Source organism: Thalia democratica, chromosome 5 (genome assembly GCF_965202585.1).
Source record: "Thalia democratica chromosome 5, ktThaDemo2.hap1.1, whole genome shotgun sequence".
Lineage (NCBI taxonomy): Eukaryota > Metazoa > Chordata > Thaliacea > Salpida > Salpidae > Thalia > Thalia democratica.
Window position 1 is genome coordinate 54,528,591 of NC_139169.1, and position 23,116 is coordinate 54,551,706.

The following is a 23,116-nucleotide window of genomic DNA, read 5'->3' on the forward strand; positions in this document are numbered from 1 at the left end:
TATTTCTTCTACATATACACCTGTAGTAGTGAAGAAGTTTACTGCTATTTCGGTACTGTTATAAATTATTATTTTCTCTAATGTATTTTTAAACAACAGCATTTTTAGTTTGCTTTAACTATTTGAAAACCAAGAAAATTAAATTCCAAACTATTTATGAAAAACAACGAAATTAATGCTTCATGAAAAATTTAATTCTGTTTTATATAAAATCAACTCGGGTTTCGGTTAGAATAAAAAGTAAAAAAAAAAAAGTTTTAAATTGACATATTGCAATAAAAATCATATTAAAAAGTACAAACTTTGTTAAAACTGAGGACGTTTTTGTCTATGTTAAATTAATATTCAAATTCAATTCAATTAGATTTTACACTAGCTATCTGAAAAAAAGGAAATCTATCTCTAAAATAATAAAGCGCACTTAATAATCCATCAATAAAAATTACAACAGTAAACTTTTATTTGTATTTTATTCAAGTAAAAAAAAACAACAGTAAAACACGAATGTTACGAAAAAATACTATGTTTTTGTTATAATTCATATAAAACCCGCTTTCTACAAAAAATTAAACTGAGTAGTTCCAAGTAGAAAATTAAGTTTACCAATTTAACAGTTTTACAACATATGTTTCAAATCTTTAACAACACTGATTTAACAAAAAAATTCTTAAAGAATAAAAATAGATAACAATTATTGCACGCATGTAACATACTTTACCTGAATATATAGTCATGTGCCTAAAAATCTATAGAGTAGCTTAGAAAGCAGCTGAGAGTGTTTTGGTTGTCGTGAAAGTAGTTTGCAAATTCTATGAAAAGCAATTAACTCAAATTTGAAACTACTTTAAAAAAACAAAAACTGATTACCAGAATGTAACACATTAAATTTTCTGTCATTGATGTCAGTAATAAAAGTAAACATTAAAAAGATTGTGGTAGTTAAGAAAAATACAAATCAAAATTTATTTTGTAAAATGTAGGTGAAAAATTAAAATGTTATAAACGTAAAAAAATTAAGATAAGGTAAGTTTTCCAATCTTATGAACATAAATACCATACTAGAATGTTGTATATGCTAAGAAAAAAAAACTAAAAATATATACTATACAGTAGATTCGTTGAGTGAACAACTAGTATCAGCTAGGCAAGAACCAGATATAAGATAGAATTTTTCTGTAGGTTCATCGTTTATTTGAATGCTTTGATCTTCAGATTTTAATGTAAAGTCTTGGAAAACTTCATTGACAACTTCGTCTAAATAAATAAAGTTACTAAAAAATAAATAAACTATAAAAAAAAGCTTAAAAAAAACAATATTTTAGCTAAAAATAATCAGCTATATTGTTATTCTACTAACTTTATTATAAAGTTTATTACTTTATTTATTATAATTTAACCTTTAAACAAACAGTTAACTTTTAATTAAAACTTTTAGCTAAAATTAAACAAAATTTTAGAACAATTTTTTACTGATAATGTATAAATATTAACAAAAAACACTAAGGGTTTTAAAACATATTATATTATTTTAATAGCGTTATGTTTCGTTCTATTATATTTAATGATCAACAAAATATATGAAAAGCGTAGAAGTAAAAAAAACACGTATAAAAAAAAACAACAAGTATGAAAACTTAAACTAAGAAAATTAAAAACCTGACAAATGCAATATTGTTAGATTTATATTGTCATATGTCAAAATAAGACATTTTCAAACTCCTCGTTTAGTATCTACACACGCTCTCCTCATTTTAAATCTTTTATAGCTTATCGCTACCTGACTTGCTAAGATGACCCAAACGGTGTCAATATAAGCCACTTTGGGAAACTCTGGTCTTATACAATAGTATATCTAAAAAATAACAGAACCTCGGTTGTTGAGCAATCATGACCGGTCTCAAGTTATGTTAAGCAAAAATGACGAGATTAAGAAATTTTCAAACAATGTCCCCATCATTAATTAATCAATTTTGATTGTACATAACACATTATTATATTGTTTCCTTGGTTAAATGATTCATAATGACAGAGTGCTGCATTTTACTGCTGTTTTACACATAAGTAGTCAAAGTTTAATTCAATTAGTTACACTCACACTGTAACTAATACTCTATAGATCTTTTTTTAAGAACTAAGGTACCAACTAATCTAATATCAATAGATTAGTACTTAATGAATACTATGAAAACTAGTAAAATGATAGTATTCTAAGTGTCTAGCATCTGTAAGATATCAACTAAGCAAGCCTTGCGCAAACACCTGAAAAGACTTCCTGTTCTAGTGTTCCTAATCATACAAATAATTTCGAACTAAGTAGGTTAGCAGAGAATTTACAAGATAATATAAGTGCTTGAACATACTTAAAAGTTACAAAATAATTTATTAAGTAACAGAGAAATTATTATCTACTATAAAATTACATAAATTTTTTGGCATTTATTATGTGTGAAAACAACTCACTGTTTGATTCAACCATTTCATTATCCAGTTTTTTCAGTCTGATTCTGTATATTTTACATAATGTTTCATTTTATAAACAATATTAACTTTTAAAATTGGAAAATACTAGAACATTGTTTAATTAAAATCTACATTTACCCTAGAATCGACGTAAAACAAAATATAGTGTTAATAACATCTCATCTGTTTTCTATTAACATTTTTTTATTATTATTTTTTCAAACTTACAAGGTAACTGCATCAGCATTTTCTTCATTAACTGCGACTTGTAATGCTGTGTTTCCGTCTTTATTTTTTATTTCCAAATCAATTTTTTTCTTGATTATCTGTAGCACCAGGGCTTTGAAAAGACGTTTCATTACAATCAATTAATGCACTGTAACTCTAACTTTTAGGTAAGAGCACAGGTTGTTGAAGTTTAGACTAATTATACTATTTTATAGAGAGAAAAAAATATATCAAATATTTAGATTATTAAATAATATCAAATGTGTAGACTACACAGATATAATTTTTAATTTTGTTATGTGATTAAACAATAATATAAGCGCTTATAAATAATTTGTTTAGGTAAAAATACTAACAAAATTTTTAAACAAAAATAATAAAAAGTATAAGGAATCAAACTAATTTTTTAAACAACAAAATTTAGTATGATAGTATTACTTCAGTAGAAAGTCCATCTAGTATTTAAAAAAATTATATATATTTTTTCTTATCAAGTAGATACTTTTAACAGCTTCCTAAAATTTTAAGTAGTTATTGAAATACTAAATTCAATATATACTTAATGGAAGGTGCAATTTAAAAGGTAAAAAACGACTATTTGACTAAAATACATCTTTACCAACAGTTTTCAAGCAATCTTTATGACTACTATTTTATAGTAAATACCAAAATCATAAAAGTTTTAAAAATAGCTTATTTTGAGGCCCCTTTTTTTAGAAACCTTAAAGATATTTTTTTATAAAAATTTAAAGAGTGCTGACAATAAAAAAATTGTCTATTATGCTCTTATACAGGAAACTTTTATAAAAACTATCATCACACCAAAACTTAATTTATAAATCAAAATTTTGAAAATTTCTACTTTTTATACTAACTTTAATTTGCTATACATATTTTAGGTTTTTTTAAAGTTTACTTTATTGTAATCAGATCATAGTTTAAACGTGAAACAATTGTAAAAAAACAAACGCAGTAAAATTTTTGGAGTTTATTTGTATATATGCTCCTTATAATGTAGCTCTCTATAAATTTTATTGTAACTTTTTATTAATAAAGGTTAAAATTGTACACGATAAATTTTTTTTTAAGTGCTATGGCATCATAGACAGATGAAGATGTTTTAGTTTGATACTATCATATACATAAATATAGAATTTTTCACGGAAAAAAAATTGCACAAATATTTTAGTCTTACATACTTAAAAACGATGATAAAAGTGCCAGACTATAATTAACATAAATGTAGTTTATATAAAAATTTCACTATGTACTCTAATAAAGTCAGAAACTCTGATAAATCATATTAGATTGTACAATTACCAGTTTGCTTGCTTTTAACAGCATGATGAAGACATGTTTGGTTGTTTGCATCGACAAAATTCAGTCTGGCACCATTCAATGTCAAATACTCAACTACTGTTTGATTTCCCTGCAATTAGATACTTTTAAAATAAACAAACTAATGATAAGCCTATTGTATTGTTAAGCATCTTAGCTTAAGATAAATTTTTGTACAATCTAACAAAAAAAAACATTGGGTTATAATTTTTTGACGACTTTATGTTATTTTATTATACTTGCTCTTATTCCAGGTAAGCTCCGAATTTTAACTCTTTAATCCCATATAAAGTAAGTACTTTAATCTCAAGCTAAAGTGTACGTATTGCTAATACCTATTTCTTTAAAACTTAAATACATACTTTTTATTCTACTTTTTAGTGCTACTACACTTTTTTCAAAGAACAGTTTTGTTTTTTTTGCATTAATCATATTAGATAAATTTCTAGTTTGTTTTTATTTGTCCGTACTATAAAATATAGTACTATTATCTTGAACTTTAAACTTCTAATTTTCGAGACTTAATGCGTGATTCTTATTGGGTACTCTACTGCAGCAGCAAAATGGTTTTAATTGGAAAACTTATAAGTTTAATTTTAATTATATTTATTAAAAATTAATAAGTAAACTAAATCAAACAATTAAAGTTTTTGATTTTGAAATATTTAAGCTGCTTTAATTTCAGGTTTGATCTCATAATTTACAACAGTTCAAATAACAACAGTTAGAACTACGACAATTCGAGTTTTGAAACTTCAAATGCCGATAGCTCGTACGCAAAACTCAAACTGTGACAATTTAGTTCAAGTTCAAAATTGTCATTACTTCTTTTATCGTAAATTCAAACATCGTAGTTTTAATTGCCTTGCTTTATAACTTGAACTACTGAGTCGGAATAGTCTTTATTTAAAATAAGAAATCAGAAAAAACTTTAATTGAACTGTCTAAAATAAAAGTTTTGTCATTGTATTGCGGGAGTTTAAAAGTTTTGAAATTCAACTACATGTATAACTTTAAATGTAAGAACTTGAATTATAGTATTTTTTGAAACTTGAATTGTCATAACATTATTGTTATAAGGTATTTATTAAAATTCTAATGTGTAAAGCAGTGCTTCTGAACCTTTTTCTAGTGGCGGAACCCTTTTCCAAAATTCAACTTTTCTTCGGAACCCCTAACTTTAATTTTACATAAAATGTTAAATTTTATAATGATTTTATAGCATTCATTGATCTGCTTACACACTAAGCAGTGGTAATACTACAATGATATATGTTTTCCACTTTATGTGTTCCTTTTTTTTGAAGTTTTATGATTTGTGTTTTTTCTTTTAAATTTTCTTTTTTAAATTTTGAAAAGCTTCGCGGAACCCCTGAGAGGCGTCGCGGCACCCAAGAGTTCCGCGGAGCCCCATTTCAGAAGCACTGGTGTAAAGCTTAAATATATTACATAAAAACCTATTTGTCGAAAAGACTACAAGTTTTATAACACAAGAAACTTTAACTTTGTAACAATAAAATAAAAAAAAACTATACGATAAAGTTTGTACAAAGCAATTCAAAAACAAGAAAAGAAAAACAGAACAAACCGATAGAGTTGAGTAAATCAAAGAAGTTTTCAATTGAGAATCATGAGTGTTTTTCCAATTGACATTGGCTCCGTTTGCTTTCGCAAACATCATAATTGCAAAGTTACCAACTGAAGCAGCTCTTAAATAATTTTTCAAAATCAAACTTTAATCAAATTAACTAGTAAATTAATTTGTAAAAACCTTCGATAAAAATAGACTTACTATGATTAAAATACTCATAAGTTAACCTAATAAGTGTTGTAAAAAAGTATTTATAAACTTTCTAGATAGTTTAATAGAAAAAGTATATGACAACGTTACCAAATAGTATGATAGTCTTTCATATTTAGTTAGAGTAATTGAAAATAAACATTTTTTTTAATGAACTATAACAACATTTTCTACAACTTTAGCTTTAAAAAGAGGAAAAGTTTACAAAAGATTCGAACTGTTTTAGACTAAAATTTTAATAAATTTAAAATATGAAAAACCAATTTAAGTTCATAGATTTAATAAAGCTATTACAATAGAAGCGTTTTACGTACATTGTATAACACTTGAAGTACTTTTAATACGTTTCAACATTATGATAATCAAATAGAATTATATTTTTGTGCATTAAATTCCGGGTGCACGACTATTTAAATTCAAAAATTTCAAATTCTTAAAAAAAAAATTAATGAGGCACAACTCAAAAAGTAATATAAACTATATATCTATTTGAAAAAAAAAGTATGTAGGTTATATTAATATCTACAAGCCATTTTTTGTTTTTCGGAAATCTTTAGATAATTTTTGAAATACAGCTAAAGTAAAGTTTCAAAATATAGTTATTTTTAGTTATATCTAAAAATCTTAAAGATTATAAAAAACTTGAAAAATAAAAAAAAGGCTTTTAGATATTGATAAGACCTACATTTATTTTTCTTTTTCAAACATACATTACTTTTTGAGTTGTAGCCCTTGAATTTTTTCAAGAATTTGAATTGTCATGTAACCTAAAATTCAACAGATATTTTACCTTAATCTAAATAAAAACAAAAAATTTTAGTAAAGTATTAGTCAGAGAAACAACACGGGTAAAGTTTATAGAAAAGTTTCCATTAAAGCTAACAATATAAGAAGTAGCCTGCATATAACTTCTTAACCCAAGCTTATCTTAACTATGTTATAGGACAGGGGTTGGCAAACTGTGGCCCGCGGGCCAACTGCGGCCCTCGAAGTGCAAATCTGCGGCCCGCGAGCATGTTTTTTATCTAAATGGAATGCGGCCCACAAGCATGTAAACTTGGCCCGCTAAACAAAACTAATTTTAAATTGACTTTTTCAAAAAAAAAACAGTATTTTTATTAGTTATGTTTTTAAGTTCCTGGATATCATTTAAAAACAATTTATTATTTTCACTGCTTAAGCTTAAATATGTGAAAAAAGACAGATACTAGTTCTAGCAGTTTTTCTTTAAAGTTTAGATTTTGCTTTTGTTTTCTAACAACAACATCTTGGAGTGTATACAGAAGCTTACGTACTTTGATTAGAAAGTTTCTTAGATTCAGTAAGTTGACAATGCAATAAGTAATTTTATTTAGTATAAAGGTTTTTATGTGTACAAAAACTGTGCAAACATTACAGTGTTTTACTAACATGTCAATTCTTTATAATTTTGGTTTTTGCTTTGACATGTGATTATAAAAAAGTTTCTTATAAAATTATTTTATCACTAAATTTAAATTTGCAAAGAAACATTTAAAAGAAATCAATAATTATTTACTATTTTTTTTTTTTTTTTGTAAATTATTTTGTTTAAATGGCAATGTTTTTTAATCTTGGCATTTTTACATTTTTTTTTATCTTTTAAAAACACTGACTGGTTTGATGTAATTGACTGAACTTTTTTGTATCAAAAAGTTGCAACCTACAAAACATTAAATATATTATTAAAGTATTTAAAAGTTTTAAAAGAAAAACTTGCGCTGTTTAAAATAAAGTTAATAATATAAGTTTTGTTTATATTTTAGTTAACTTAACAAAATAACTGAAACTTTAAGAAATGTGCTGTGCAATGTATTGAATATATAAAAATTATTTTCAACAACTTAAAATAAACAAATGGAAGTTGATTATATAAAAACTGTACAAAGTGATCCACATCTGTTTTTTGAGCTTAGTTTTTTACAGATGTCAGTGAGAGTTGCTTGTAAGTGACTACGTGAAATGGCTAACTACAAAATACAAAAGACTGGAAGAACGAAAAAAAAAAACAACATTTTATGAAACCGAACTAGAAGATGAAATGGATATCAAATTTTATTAATTGTTTTATTGCATCACTGTTTTTGTAGTTGATGTTTTATTGTTGTGTATCGTGTAAATCTTTTTCAAACACAAAACGTCTAATAGATTGCTTATTTCATTGTTAAAGAGTTAGGTGGTAATGAAAAGAACAAAAACGTTATTATATTTAAAAAAATTTATAAATCATGATAGAAATAATATTACGACATAAGTATTTAACTGAATATTAATTTTAGACTCTGAAATAAATAAAAACTTAAACAGGCCAAGCCAGACCCCTATAAGTAGATAAATGTGACTAAAACCGATTAAAAATATAAACTGACTAAAACTAAAACTGTGGCCCGCGGAAAATTTTGAAACTTGAAATTTGGCCGGCGAAAACCAATTGCCAGCCGACCCCTGTTATAAGAGATAGTGTTCATATACTCAAACCTATACCTGGAAATCAAAGAACTAAAACAATAAAAATTTAGACTTTTAGATCACTATTTTACATTTAATACCATAAAGTACTAATAATCAAATTGTTTTAGGAGTTTGTTTGTGAATAAAAAATTTACATTTTGGGAATTAAAACTATTGTTAGCATATTTAATTTTTTTTAAAAACTTAATTGAATACAAAAAAAAGAGATTGAATTCGAAAATATTTAAGATACAAAGATAAAAAAAGTTAAAAATAATTAAAGTGCTTCTGTATTTAAGAAACTTACTTGCAAAACAAATAGTTTGCATCTAACTCGTTTAAATCACACTCATCTAATTTGTTGTAGCATCGAATATTAGTACCTAAACATAAAACATACATTAATAAGTATAACTTATAGTGCATTACCACGAAGACTTAACGTGGTATTTAATTCTCAATTTTAACAATAATAAATTGTACAACATTCTACAAATTTGATAGAAATATAATTTTATACATTATTAGTTCCAAATTCGCTTTTAAAGTTCAAGATGTTTTTTTAAATAACATACATTAAAACAAAATATAAACAAAAATAACTTTCGCTTCTTGGTCGACCAAACACAATTATTTCTTCATTTGGATTTCCGCAAGAGCTTGTTGAGTTTTCATCTGTAAATAATAAATATCAAAAAAATAACAGACTTTTTATCTTTTAAAAACAATCAAATTACTAATTAGAAAGTTTTATACAATAAAAAATGAAAGTATGAATATAACTTTACATTCTATTAGACAAATAAAAGTAACAAATATTTTAAAAATACAAAATGTTTATATACTTTCGATGCATAACAAATTTTTACTAAGTGTAATGAACTGTTATATTCAATATATTAAACAACTTGAGCAGAAAAACAATTAATAAACTAAAATTAAAATAGTTATACAACTTCAACGAACAGTGAAGTAATGATTAATTAGATACTACTATTTAAAACTTAACTTACTTAAATTTTAAAAACAGGTCACACAATTTAAACATTTATTACAAAAACTAAATAGTAATTTTCCACATAAAAAAAGTAATTGTTACACATGGTAGGTAGAAAAAAAAACTATACAATTGGTTTTTCAAGTTTAAATTTAAATAAAATTACTAATATAGTGTGATCTTTTAGAGTGAGCCTTTCAGTTAAATGCAACACTTTTAAAGCCATAGGGGATAGAACATTTGATTTGATATGAAATTTTTTATTATGAACTATATTTAAACATTTTACAAAAAATATATTTTAAATTAACTTCCGAGATAAAGCTAGTTTTATAAAAAAAGTCTTGGATACAAATGAAAAGAAATCAGGTTTTTTATCAGCAATTTTTTCAATTTTTAAAAATGCACTAAAAATTCATCTTTTCAAACAATTTTTAAGGAGAAGAACTTAAATTTTCAGATATTATTACTCTCATAGCTTTAAAGTATAAGAATTAAAAAAAAAACATCCACAAAAGACCCCCTTAAAAAACGGTACTTTTTACAGGGTTGTCACTTGTTTTTTCAAATTTTTTTTCCAGGTTTTCCAAATTTCTTCAGGTTTTTAAAAGTACACATTTTTGGGTCTATTTTTAGTTTTAAGTTAAGATTGTAAGAAACTGATTGAAAAGATACTGAAAGTTATTTTAAATGTGTTTTTTAATAGAAAAAAGTTTTGATGATGACAAAAAAATTTTATTAATATGGTATATATTTTGTGTCAAACTGAAATTTTACTCATGAAAAAGTTAAAATTGTTAAATTCCAGGTTTTTTGTTCAAAATTTCTCAAATTCCAGGTTTTTCTAGGTAAAGTGGCAACCCTGTTTTTATTATAGTTGTAAAAAATCTACTCTCAGATAAAATAAAAAAGTATTAAAATTAAAATGAAAAAGTTTAAAGAACTTAGGTTTTAAATTGAATGAGGACATAAATTTTAATTAAGTTGTAATTTTTGCCTTTATAGGTTGCACCTCCTAAATAAAACCTTTTTAATTAACTAAATTCGACTTCTTATTTCTCAAAAATTAATTACAATTAAGTATAACAAAAAAAAATCTTGTAACTATATCGAAATTTCACAAAATAAAAATAACTTGTAAAAAAGGTTACGACTTCTCTATGGCCATAACTATTTATTTATAATTTGATAGAATCTTGCTTTAAATCTCATTCACATTAATCATGTTAAGAAGTTGCTTTTAATCCAAATAGTTTTCTAATTGTGTAGTCACAATATCCTGGTCTAAAATTAATTTTTCTTACTTTTCTAAATGTAATTTAAACTTCATTTATAACTTGACAAAGAGCACATAAAGTTTGTATAAAACCGCTTATAATAAAAAAGCTTAATGAAAGAATGGATCACAAATGGTAACTAAGGATAAGTTTAATATAATGTGTTTAGCTTATTGGAAAACATTAAAAGTTTTTTAATTTTTAGTCCAACGATCTGTTTATTTTAAAGCAGTTGCAATAAAAAAATAATGATAAATCATATTACATGTAGCTGTTTTTTTTTTAAGAATGACTCTACCTTTACAATTTTTTTTGGAAAATTTTTGGAAACAATGTTAAATTAAACTAAAGAAGCTCACCTTTTTGTTGAGATTCATTTGTTGTTTTCTGAAATAAAAAATAATCTAAAACACAATTCTATGGCTATAAAAATGCTTTAATTATGTGGATGATTATATACAATATAACAAAACTTTGAACTATAGTATACCAAAAATATTTTTTAAACTGTTACAATCTACTAGGCACAAACCTCGTGGCTTGATAATCTAGGATCAAACACAGCCCATTTATTAGAATTTTCAAGTTTTCGACTGTCTAAAGATTTGACTTTCAATTGAGAATTATGTTTTTCCAGCAGGTCATTGATACTTATGACGTATTTCTTATCACAATATTTATTCCGAATAAAAGTTTTTCGTTCTTCACTGTTTTATAATAATAAATTCCTAAACAGAAAAAAACTAGAACATTAAGGCATTTAATTTGTGTTTCGTTATACAAACACATGCTAATTTAGAAAACAGTTAATAAATTAAATTATAAGTAAGTTTTATATATATTTTTTGACTGAAAATTCAATAAAACTTGTTCAATTAAAAAAAAGTTTTAAAAACATTATAAGGTTTTTTATTTTTAAAGTTTAAAAAAAAACAATCTACTTTTAAAATGGTAGTAATTAGTTATTAAATTGAATAACTAAAAAAAATAATAATTTAATTAATATGAAAAATCAACTGTACTTTTTGTTAAAAATAGCTTTGTATCAATCACTAATGATCAAAACTAAACTTATTTTCTAAGAAAAAAATACTTTTAAGTGTACCTAGAACTATTTGTTTTTAGGTGTGGTGAATTTTCAGCAGAGAGATAAATTTCATTTATTACATTGTTTCCAATTTTTGCCATCATCTGTGAATAAAGTATATATATCTAAGTACAATACTGTTTCAATCAGAAACATAAAAAAATTAAAACTAAAGAAAAAATTTAATCTTGTTTTAAAAAACACTAGAGTAAAATAATTGAATTTTATGAAGTATAAATTTTGCTTAGGATTTTTAATTTTTTGCCTACTTAACCAATTAAAAAAATGTATATATACAATCTTCGGTTTTATGGACTTATTAACTAATATGGTTAACTAACTTTATTATTATACATTAGGGTATAAAAAATAATAAAGCAAAGCTAAAGTTTAAGCTTATATTGAGATAATAATAAATTAAGTCTCCTACAATTATATCTATTTACAATGAGCATACTATCTCTATGAAGTTTTCAAGAAAAACTGTAGGTAGGTACACAAAAACTAATAGTTAAAACTTTAGTGACAACAATGAAATATATCATACTGTCCTTTTTTAAAACAGCAAAAAAAAACTATCAAGTTTTATATCAGTAGACATATTGATAAGGTACGCATTTAAAAGAAAGGCACCCGTATAAGGTACGCACTAATTCTTGGATTTTAATGAGATCGAAATAGTTTATGATACTTTATAAACGAACGAAATGATGATCGTAATATGATCAATGCAAATATAACATAATAAGATATATACAAAGTCTTTTAAAATTTCATTCTTATTTAAAATAAGTATGTATTAGATATTATTTAGATGTGAAAAGTTTTAATTGTTGTATAAACTGTATGGTATTTTATGTAAGGTACACACTTTTGCCTTGGTTCAAAATGGGTATCTTATTGAAGTTCCTTTAGTACTATAAAATTGCTTACTTTCACATAAACTTGTTGTTAAAGTCACATCATAATAATAAAATAACATACACAATAAAAAAACATTTTTTTTTACCTTTAGCACTTCTGGTTCCCATTGATCTAGCGTAAGACTCCTTACCTTTGATACGTGAACACCCATACTTCTGTGCACTCCACTACAGGTTATGCAGAGAGTAATACCTAAGTTCAATGATGCCCATCGAGGCTCTAGAAAATACAAAATTCATTTGTTTTTTGAAAAAAAATTTCAAAACGATTAATTATTCTTTTTATAATACTAGTGAAATAAATAGTTTTAACTTACAATAAAACTCATAAATTTGCTTAGAAAAAAATGTGAAGAAAAGTAACAATACTTTTTAGGTTAATTTTAATGTAGCTCAACAATAAAGAGTTTTTTACATCTAGAAATGAACTCAACGTACGAGGTGCACCACAGTCGCAGCAAAACTGATTGCCAGGAATGCGATAAATCTGCTCTATAATATCACTGCTGTCATTTCCCTGCATCTCAAGAAAAGACACAGCATTTTTCGAGTTACTTGAATGATCAGTTTTTTTCGGGTTGTTTTTTTCATTTGAATTGCATGAAGTTTTTTTTGAATAATGACTCTCAGCAGTAACTGAAAAAAATTCTTTTTTAAAGATTATTTTTAATTTTTAATAAAAAATGTGTGACTTGATAAAAAATTACCTCAATTAAAACAAAAATGCTTTCCATAGTTGATTAAAAAAATAGTGCAAATTTAAGCTACTAAATTTTTAAGATTTGACTGAACAATAAAAATAAATTGGCATTAACATAAGTGATTAATAATTGTTTAAACAAATTATTAACTTTGGGAAAACTTAATTGTAAGAATTTAAATTTTATCGTTGAGGACTAAAATCTTGTTGTAACTTAATCAAAATATTAGATTAATAAATCATAAATACAAAAAAAAACTATAACTAACAATCTAAAAAAATAGCTTGTAAAACCAGTTTTATATAAAATTATTGCCTGAAAGGTTATTGACACGACATTATAAAAAAGTAAAATAGTTATAGTAGTTACTTAAAGATTAAAGTATTAAAAAAACATTAAAAGAGAATCGTAAGCATGAACTAAATAACAACCAGATTGTGCAGCTACTATACTTGTTGGCCTGTTTCCAGAAGAAGGTTTATTATTTGAGTTTACGAATTGAGGAATCTGTAAGGAATATATACAAAATAAACTATAAAAGTTTTGAAAAAAGTTTAGATTACCTACAAAAGTAAACTTATAATATAGGATTAAAGTATAGAACTAAAAATAAATAAAAACAAGTCTCACCTTTGACCTCTTACCCAATGCACGACTGACAGTTTCCTATAAAAGTTCTAAATTCAGATTATATATTTCAAAAGGAGTCAAGTATACATGAATAATAATTTAGAATTTAGTCAGCAGGTGTAAAAAAAATATTGAAAGTATATAACAGTTCAAATTTTCCTAAATTAAATTTAATAGTACTACTTAATAAACAAAACAGGCTAATTAAGGCCATAAAGGTTCCAAAATTTTTTATAAAAAAAATCAAGTTAGCTCTTATAAGAAAGCTTGAAGTATAAACTACAAGCCAGTTTTTAAAGAATTTAAAAATGCTTTTAACTTTTGAGGTATCAGAATTTTTGTCAAAACTTTCCGATATATACGTATGGACCGCAGATTAAGATTTCAATTTTCAGGAAACATAACTTTTGAAGTTTAAAAGACCTTAATGTTAGGATTTTAGAATTAACAAATAAAAAGTATTTTTAGATTAGAAAAATACAAAAAGGTTTTCTTATTTTAATTAAATATTTTTTAAATCAAAACAAATTCACCTTTAAAAAGAATTAAAAACTAGAGTAGTTGACTTACCGTAAAAATTGGAAGAAGATTGGTATAAAAAAAAAAATATTGAAACAGTCTTTTTTCGCAACTTTAGTTTACTCTTTCTAAAAGGAACCTATTGTATAGTTCACCAACTTTGATAGCTTGTATCTCAAAATTTACTATGAATGTTTTTAAGCGTTTTCAAAAGTCTGACAGTTAAGATAAAACTCCACAAAATAAAGTCAACTTTTAAAGTTCAAGATTGACTCCCCCTAAGGCCTTAATAATTCAATGTAACCAAGTATAGATATTTTTAAGTGAGAAATTTTCGAATTACTTGTATGGCGTTGATCCATTTATCTCTTGTGATGTGGTGATCAGCTTGAAGCAAGATTACCTTACCGGGCGAGATAATTTCGAAGCAATTCTTCCGTTCCACGTCTTCCAACTTCTTCGCCTGACAAATTCGCACATCTTCGAGCGCTACAGATTCTTCGTCTTCCTGTAGTCAAAATAGCAAATGAAATTTAAACTATTAAATCAACTTTAAAGTTTTTAATATAGAAATTTAAAAATTTAGTTTTTAAAACAAAATGATTAAATCATAAAATTTTTTAAAATTCTTAAACAATTAGTATAGATAAAGCAAAAAATAACATTTCTTTTCTGATAGTAAAGCTTGAAGTTTTTTATACAAAACCATCGCCTAGTCCAAGTTTTAAAAGTTTTGTTAGATGTTCGTTTTAGCAAGTAACCTTCATAGACTGGCTCAGACTTTTCGAAATATTCGTATATTCCATAGTCATTTCCTGAAGGCATCTTCTGCTAAAAACAATTTTAGTAAAACACAGCTAGTTTAAAAAACTTAAATATTATTAGCTGTTGAAACAGACTATCAAAAAACATTCAATAGTAAAAGCATATGGTGATAATATTAGAAATTAAACATTGTTTATTACATTATTCAAAATGGTTATTATATATTCAGTATTAACCATATTTTTATACATTTCTCGTTCTTCCATCATTTTTTTCTTTTTTTCTTTTTCTTCTCTTGACAAATCGTTTATCTATTAAAAACAAACTGATTACTAAGTTTCTAAAAGATAAATTTTTTGTTTGAATTTTATGCATGTAAGTTTAAAACTTTAAAACATGTTTTGATTCACTTGTTTCTGAATAATTTTCATTTCTGGTTGAATTTCTTCCATAAGATTCCAACTTTGAAGGTAATATGCTTGAATACACTGCATGTAAGTGAACATCTGAAAAAATAACTTACATTTAAAATTAAAAAATTAATTTTAAAAAATTGTTGTACTTTTAGTATACTTGTTTTATAAAGAGTTTTTAATGATATATCAATAAAGTTTTTATCACAAAAATTAAATAAAAAACATGAAGATAGCAACATACTAGTTTAATGGACTTCGTTTTATTAGAATAAACGTATTGATAGAAAAATGTCAACTTTCTAGATACTTTTTTCAAATAGGCTGGTTATATAATTAAAATAATTTCAAAAGCTAACTTATTTAAACTTTAAATTTTTATATGCCTAATTTCTAGGTTCTTTACTTTGTATTTTATTTTAAAGTAGTTAACTAACATTCAAAGAATAAAAAGATCATTTGCTAAGTAACTACAACTTCGAAAGTTTCTTAAACAAATTATAATATTCACAAAGCAGTTCAACTGGTTTGTAAAAATAGGATTTTATAAAACTATAGCCTAAATTTATTACAACATTTTATAGTTCAATCTAAATTTAAAAATTATTCAAAATATGAGCAATTGCAGTACTACTACTACATAATATATAATATCATAAACCTTTTTTTATCCAATTTTAATCCCCTACAAAAATTTTATGCAGACTACAGTGCAGTTAAATAACTTAGGAAACAACTATCGAGAATACATTTTTCTAAACTTAATTTAAAAAATAAACATTTTGTATTATTATCAATACTTAAAAAATAAAAACACATTTTAGGTTAAAAATAAATTTAAATTATTATTGTGTAAACAGGAATAAAAAAGTAATACAACAGTATAAAAAAATCACTGTACCTTTTCTACTATTTGTATTCGTTCTTTTTTCTTTAGAGTATTGATCTAAATTTTTGTTTTAAATGAGTCTAACAAAATTTAAAAAATAAATAGTTAAACTTTTTAGGCGGCTTTAGGAAGTTTTTTTTTAATAAAAATAGCAATGTAGTAAATTTTTTGTACCATATTTAACTTCTAAAGACAAAATACAAATTGGTTCAATAAAAAAAAAGTTGTATACAAAAATATTATAAATACCTTATTATTTACAGTAGTCAAAATGACTTGCTTAAGATTAGCATCTTATCAGAAACAACAAAAACATCAGATTATATAAATACTCAACTAGAATAGCAAATATATAAGTTTTATTTACATGTTTTAAAAACTATACAATTGTAAACCTGGAAGGCGTAGTCGATAGATACATTTTGAAATATTTTTTTAGCATTTTGAACTTCTTCGTAAGAATTTACATCCTTGTCCTGATTATAAGTTTTGTGAAGATGTTTGTTTAAAACTTGTTGGTACTCATCATGTGTTTTGTCATACAACTTTTTTATTTCATTTGCTGCTTTCATTTCTCTGAAAGTTTGAAACACATAAACAATGCTGTAAAATAAGAATTTATAACATAAACTTAAAATTTATATCTTTTCAATTAAGTAATAGTAAATAAAGTAATGTCTTTCAATTGTTAAACGTTATTATATAATAACTATCTTAATACTACTTTAGACTTTATTTTAAAATTTTTGATGAACTGCTAGCACTTGGGTCAACAAAAAAGGGCCGGTGGACCAAATGTAGCCTAATCAAGCAAAAACTTCTTGCCTGAAAAGTGCCTTTTACAGATTTGCCAGCCTTCGAGTTGAAAACTATCCGTAGTGATTACATACTGCCCTGAGTGACCTAAAAATATCATCGGTCTTTAAAAATTGTATAAAAAAATTAGAATTCGTTGAAGTCTAGTTTTTGAACATTTTTTTTTTTTTGTAAAATATCTAAATATTGAAACCCTACAATCTCATACAAAATCTAGAAAAAAAAAACTGGACTGAGTAGTATCTCAGTCCAGTTTCTCAGACTACCCTTTTTTTTATTAAAAAAATCACACTGGCCTGAGTCGTCTTGATTATTTTTTTAATTACAAGTTATCTTAAGGTTTGCAAAAATTTCAAACTTCCCTGAGCTGTCTTGAGTGTGTGGCAACACTACTTTTAGCTAAAAGTCAATAATTGCAGAAAAAGCAATTTAGAGGTTTTTTATAACAAAAGCTGAAAAATAAGCTCTGTTTCTGCTGGTTAGTAAACTGTGCTGACTATTTTATGCTTTTTATAACACAATTGATTTTTAGTACACATTTCTTATAATTAAAAAAAAATTCAAAATGTTGCCATTCTTCTTTCTTTTAATGTTGCCTGCAAAGAACTTTTTTCAGTAATTATGGCCAGTTTCTGATAAAAGGCAGTTTACCCTATGCTAGCACTAGCAATATAATCAAACAAGTTGAGGTTGTAAATAATGACAGACGATTGAAAAAAACTGTGCATTAAATTCTAATTTCTTTTAGCCCAAGCAAGAAATAATAACTTACATAAAATTAAAAGGAGATACAACAAAATAAAAATTGATAGAAAAAAAAGTTTGCTTAGTTTACTAGGGTTTCTTATAAAGATAGCATAACTATATTTCTAATGTTTTTATTACACTTGCTTAAATATAAAAAAAATAAAAACTTATGACCCTCACAATTTATTGTTAATGTTAATTACCCACTTTGGTTACCTTTTTAAATATTTTAATGTATACCTAAATTACGCTTGAACTATTGATTATAGTATAACAAAATAAAGTAAAAAACTTTTAAAACTGCTTGAGTAGTTCTGTGTAAATCAATATAAAACTTTTAAACTTTGTTGTTAAATCAAGTAATAAAACTGCAAAAAATTAAATAAAAAAATATTAAAAATTAAATTGTACTTAAGTAAGTTTAACTTATGCTTATATCCTAATACAAACTAAATAGGTATTAAGAAATCAATAAAAAATATATTAACAAGTTAAACTTTATCACTCATATTTCAGTTTTTTTAATGTACTAATATTCAGTTCTACAAAAATGTAGCTTAGAAAGTAATCTCTTACACTTATATATCTGTTACAAATGGTTCATAATTAGAGTTCACTATGTTCATTACTAATATGTATTTAATATCTTTTAAGACTTTTTTTAATCTAAAACATAATCATACTATTTATTTGTCCAGTTATTGTTGTATTCATTATTAAAAATATTTTTACTTGATTAGACGTTATTGGTCAAAACATTTTTGTAAATAACTGTGATTTCAATATTCAAACACAAAATTTTGAAATTTGTTTTTATAAATTAAAACTACTTTTTTTTTACTTGTAGTAGAACGAAAAACAAAGTTAATTACTATAAAAATGTATCTATTACTTTGTGTTTTAAACACTCTTATAACAGTATAATTTAAATTGATTAATATTTAAAAAACTAAAAAATTGAGTATGTCGTCTAAGACTAAATATCATGAGTAATATGTTTAAAATAAACTGCTTATATTAGTTCTTATACTTTTATCGTATAAAATCTAATTAATATTGGTAAATTTAAACAAAACAAATTTTTAACACACTCTTTGATAAAGTTTCCAAATTGAACTTTCATTGTCTGATTTGTTTGTTCGTTCAGTTTCTGTTAGAGTTTAAAAAATATATATTGAATACCAAGTCCTTAGTAAAAAAATAAAAAATATTTTTGTATTTCTAATTATTTTGAAAAGTTACATAATTAGTAAAATAGAAAAATCTGAAACAAATTTAAACACAATCTGTACTATAAGTTTTAAATAACACTAAATTTGTTTTTAAATTATTTTTTTATTCTATATAATTTGAAACTTTAGTCTATAGTTAAAATAAAAATTGTAATTAACATTCTTATGACATTTTTTTTCCTTAAAAAGTATTGTTTGTTTAAATAGTATAATAAATAGGCAAAGTCTTACAGATTTGTTGTTTGCAAGCTCTTTCATAACGTGGGAAAACTTGTTGAAACATTTCTAAAACAAGATACAAAACACTTTACTAAATTTATTAAACAATTTAAAAATATTCTATAATAAAATATTTTTAAAATATATAGATGGTTTAAATTTGAAGATTTAAAAATATTTTTAATAAAATGTTTTAAGTTTGCATAAAAAGAAGTGTGATGAACAAGAACATCTTAAGCAATATTCTATGTTTACGATACAACTACTAACATTTACAAAAGGATCTTTTGAAAAGCGTTTGGAAATGTCTTTAAGTCCTGATCCAAAACTTCTGTTCATTTTTTGTTTATGATCAATGAAACTTATTTTATTATAAAATAAATCCAGTTTAATATGTAAATTTTATCAAAGTAAACAAACTCTAGTGCAATTCTGTGAGATTTTCCACTGTCCATCATATGGCCACAAATTTTCATTATCTTTTTAAGTATATTATTATTTTTTAATTAAAAAAAATTATATTTAAAACAAATAAGAGTTTACAAAAAAAAGTTTTCAAAAATATAGGTTATAAATTACAATGGTGTTACACAAATATCAAAAAACTACTATTTTTATGTATCTAAAAACTAAACATTATATCTAATACTATTTGAAGTAAAAATTGTAATAGTATTATACAAATATTAAAAAACTACTAGCTTTATGTATGTAAAAACTAAGCATTTAAAAATCTAATATCATAGGGAGTATATTTTCTTTTACAAAAATTAACTTTAGCTTTTATTTGAATATACTTTTATATACTTAACAGCACTTTTTAAAGATCAAAATCAGATTAAGTAATTTTTAAGATATAATAAGTTTTTTAATAAGTTCAGATACATAGAAATTAAAGGTTTCTACTTAAGAAACAACTTTTATATACAAATATTATACTTATGAAAAAAAATATATTCTAAAAAATAAACAGTTTACTTTAAATTTTATTAGGTATTCTCAGATTTTTTCTTTTGTATAATGGCATAAACATGGAACAACTAGTGAATTCACAAAAAATAAAAAATAAATTTCTGTTAAATATACTTAAACACTTTAGTTTTTATTTAGATTTAAAACACAAAAGGCACAAACTGTTTAAAAAAAAATTTGTCAAAGAATTTAATTTTAGTAAATAAAGCTTAAAAATAATTTGTTGATGTGAAAACATAATACATATTATAAAATAGTTTTAAAAATCCAATCAAAATATAAGTTTTTAGAATTTTCAAAATATACTTTTTCTTAAAACATAAATTTCTGTTCTAATGTTTAGGGAATAAAAAAGACATTACTTTTTCTGCCTGATGCTCTAAGTTTTCAATTTCTTCTTCTGTTTTTTGTACCTCAGAGCTATAGAATATAAATTTAGCTTAGATTAAGAAAAAATATTATTATGTATATATATATAAATATACTGTTTAACTTACTAAAACAATGGAGAGTCTTTAACAGCATTTTCAAAGTTGATATCTTTCATTACTTTTATATGATCAATTGAAGTATTGTTTTTTCTGTGTATACTATTTTCAAACTAATTTAAAATAAGTGTACAAAAAAATTCTTAAAATCTAAAAGACAATTTTTAGTTTTTTAGGTAAAGTAAATATAAACAAATTTTTTTAACATTTTTGTTTCATAATAAATTAGTATTAGATAAACAAATAAAAAGCTAAAAAGAAGATACATTTTAACAAAAGTCAATATAAATCTTTAAAGTATTGAAAATAATAAAATGTTTCTAAACCCCCTTCTGGTCACAAATTAGTTGTTTGTTATTGTTGAAACTATAGTTTTCTGATAATTTTTCAAAAAGACTACCTATGTTTATTTCAAGTATGAAAAATTATTTAAAAGTTAATTATAGTTTAAGTCTACTTATTATTATTATTATTATTAAAAAAACTAAATATACAGTTCATTTTACAAAATTATTAAAAACTCATAAGTCTCTTGAAGCTAAACTTTTACAATACTAACTATAAATAGAAAAGTTTTATACTTTATTTTTAGAATACAACAAAATCTAAAGCAAGGCTTCCGAAAAAGGCTTATATCATATAGAAGATTGCGGATATGGGATGATGACACTGGTTGATTAAATAGCATTTAATATGCTACAGCAAGGAGGTGGGACTGGGAATCAAACCTGTATACACATGTTTGTACTTTAATTGATTCTTTAGCCTCTGTCTACAAGCAAAGTAGTTCACCGCCTTAAAAGGCAGAGCCACAATCTCACCTTTCTAGGAGATTTTAATAAAATGAGGGCAATAAATAAAAAGGGTGAAAAAGAGAGGGCATTATTACTTTTGGATAATTGTAGAATTTTTTTATTTTTAGTCTTCTATTTTAGTAGTTTTGGTTTTTTATTTGGTATTCTACCTTTAACTAGTAAGGTGGCAAAAAAACAAATTAGCAATTTATTAATTAACATTTTATATTTTAGAGTTTGAAATAATGAGTAAAAATGGTCACTAGTAATAAAATTATAACTGCTGTCTGCAAAAATGGTGTAACACACTCACTCTTGCCCAAAAGTTATTAATTGTTGCTAAGGGTTAAATTTGACATTGATGATTTTCTACCAAGTTATAATTTTTTCAAAATTGAAACAACTGTTTTATTAAACTCTCAAAAAGCATTAGCGGTATACATGCTTACTTTTTAAAGGCTTTTAACTAGTACGACCTTTTATCAACGTATACAAAATATTTTAAACTATTCATTGCAAAATATGAACTAAATTCTAGTAATAACTATGAAGCTTTAATTTTAACCACCAAACTTTATATGTTTTTAAGTTATTTTTTTTACATTGTAGGTTTACAAGAGGTATAAAGTAGGGGCTTACCCTAAGAAAAACTGCAAGAATTTTAAAATTAATTCAATATAAGGAAAAACATTAACGCTCACAACAAAACTATTGTAAAGTGATAGTGTTAAGAAACAACTTTCGGTAATTTAGGTACACACTACACACGACTAGCTATATTGAAAAGTTTTTCTTTTTTTTTTCTTTATATTATTAAAAAAAAACTTTAGTATTTATACAATCAAACAAATGATTAATTTCAAATAAAAATGGTACGCAATGCACTCATCTTTAACCCATTTCGCAAGTATTAATAATAAACCGTAGTCTACGAAAGGCACCATATAATTTATTTTCTTAAAATAAATTTTTACGATCATTTACTTTCACATTTTTTGTTGCATTTTCTACAAGTATGTAAAAGAAACAGGGCGTGTCTAGACTTTTTTCAAAGGGGATCAAATTTTTTTTTGTTCTTAATTTTCCGCTTAAGTACGCATTTCTTAGGGTATGCAGTATGCACTGCCAGTTAAGTACACGATATTTAGCTGAAAAACTTTTTGTTTAAAATGCTTTTTTTCTGCTTAGAAATAAAAAAATGTATAAGTATGATAGAAAAATATAATGTTTCTTATTAATAAAACTGTAATAAATTTAAATAAATTAAAATTAAAAGAAGCAGAAAAAAGTTTTAAGCTTACAAACTGAATATCAAACTTCAAATCTCTTATTTAAAAAAAAATATTACAGA

At 24.2% G+C, this 23,116-nt stretch overlaps 1 protein-coding gene across 3 annotated transcripts; it reads right to left on the bottom strand.

Moving 5' to 3' along the window:
- Positions 1-467: 467 nt before the first annotated feature.
- Positions 468-21,122, bottom strand: LOC145835555 (arf-GAP with coiled-coil, ANK repeat and PH domain-containing protein 2-like). 3 transcript variants are annotated; one of them, XM_082943203.1, is made up of 26 exons: positions 20,981-21,122; positions 20,846-20,903; positions 19,932-19,990; positions 19,782-19,842; positions 19,524-19,577; positions 19,152-19,210; positions 16,893-17,073; positions 16,510-16,554; positions 15,606-15,701; positions 15,432-15,506; positions 15,094-15,258; positions 14,774-14,938; positions 13,912-13,947; positions 13,713-13,788; positions 13,019-13,216; positions 12,667-12,800; positions 11,676-11,761; positions 11,103-11,277; positions 10,930-10,957; positions 8,900-8,971; positions 8,604-8,679; positions 5,615-5,735; positions 4,009-4,117; positions 2,689-2,800; positions 2,461-2,504; positions 468-1,254 (listed from the first exon to the last, which is right to left on the bottom strand). In XM_082943203.1, exons 1-26 carry the CDS (start codon positions 21,028-21,030, stop codon positions 1,103-1,105), a joined length of 2,487 nt encoding a protein of 828 aa, XP_082799329.1. In that variant the 5' UTR covers positions 21,031-21,122; the 3' UTR covers positions 468-1,102. The 3 variants fall into 3 exon arrangements, 2 of the variants coding, with proteins under 2 accessions (XP_082799329.1, XP_082799328.1); XM_082943202.1 differs by having other exon boundaries at positions 15,094-15,261; XR_014369861.1 differs by having other exon boundaries at positions 1,160-1,254; positions 2,689-2,786; positions 15,094-15,261.
- Positions 21,123-23,116: the final 1,994 nt, after the last annotated feature.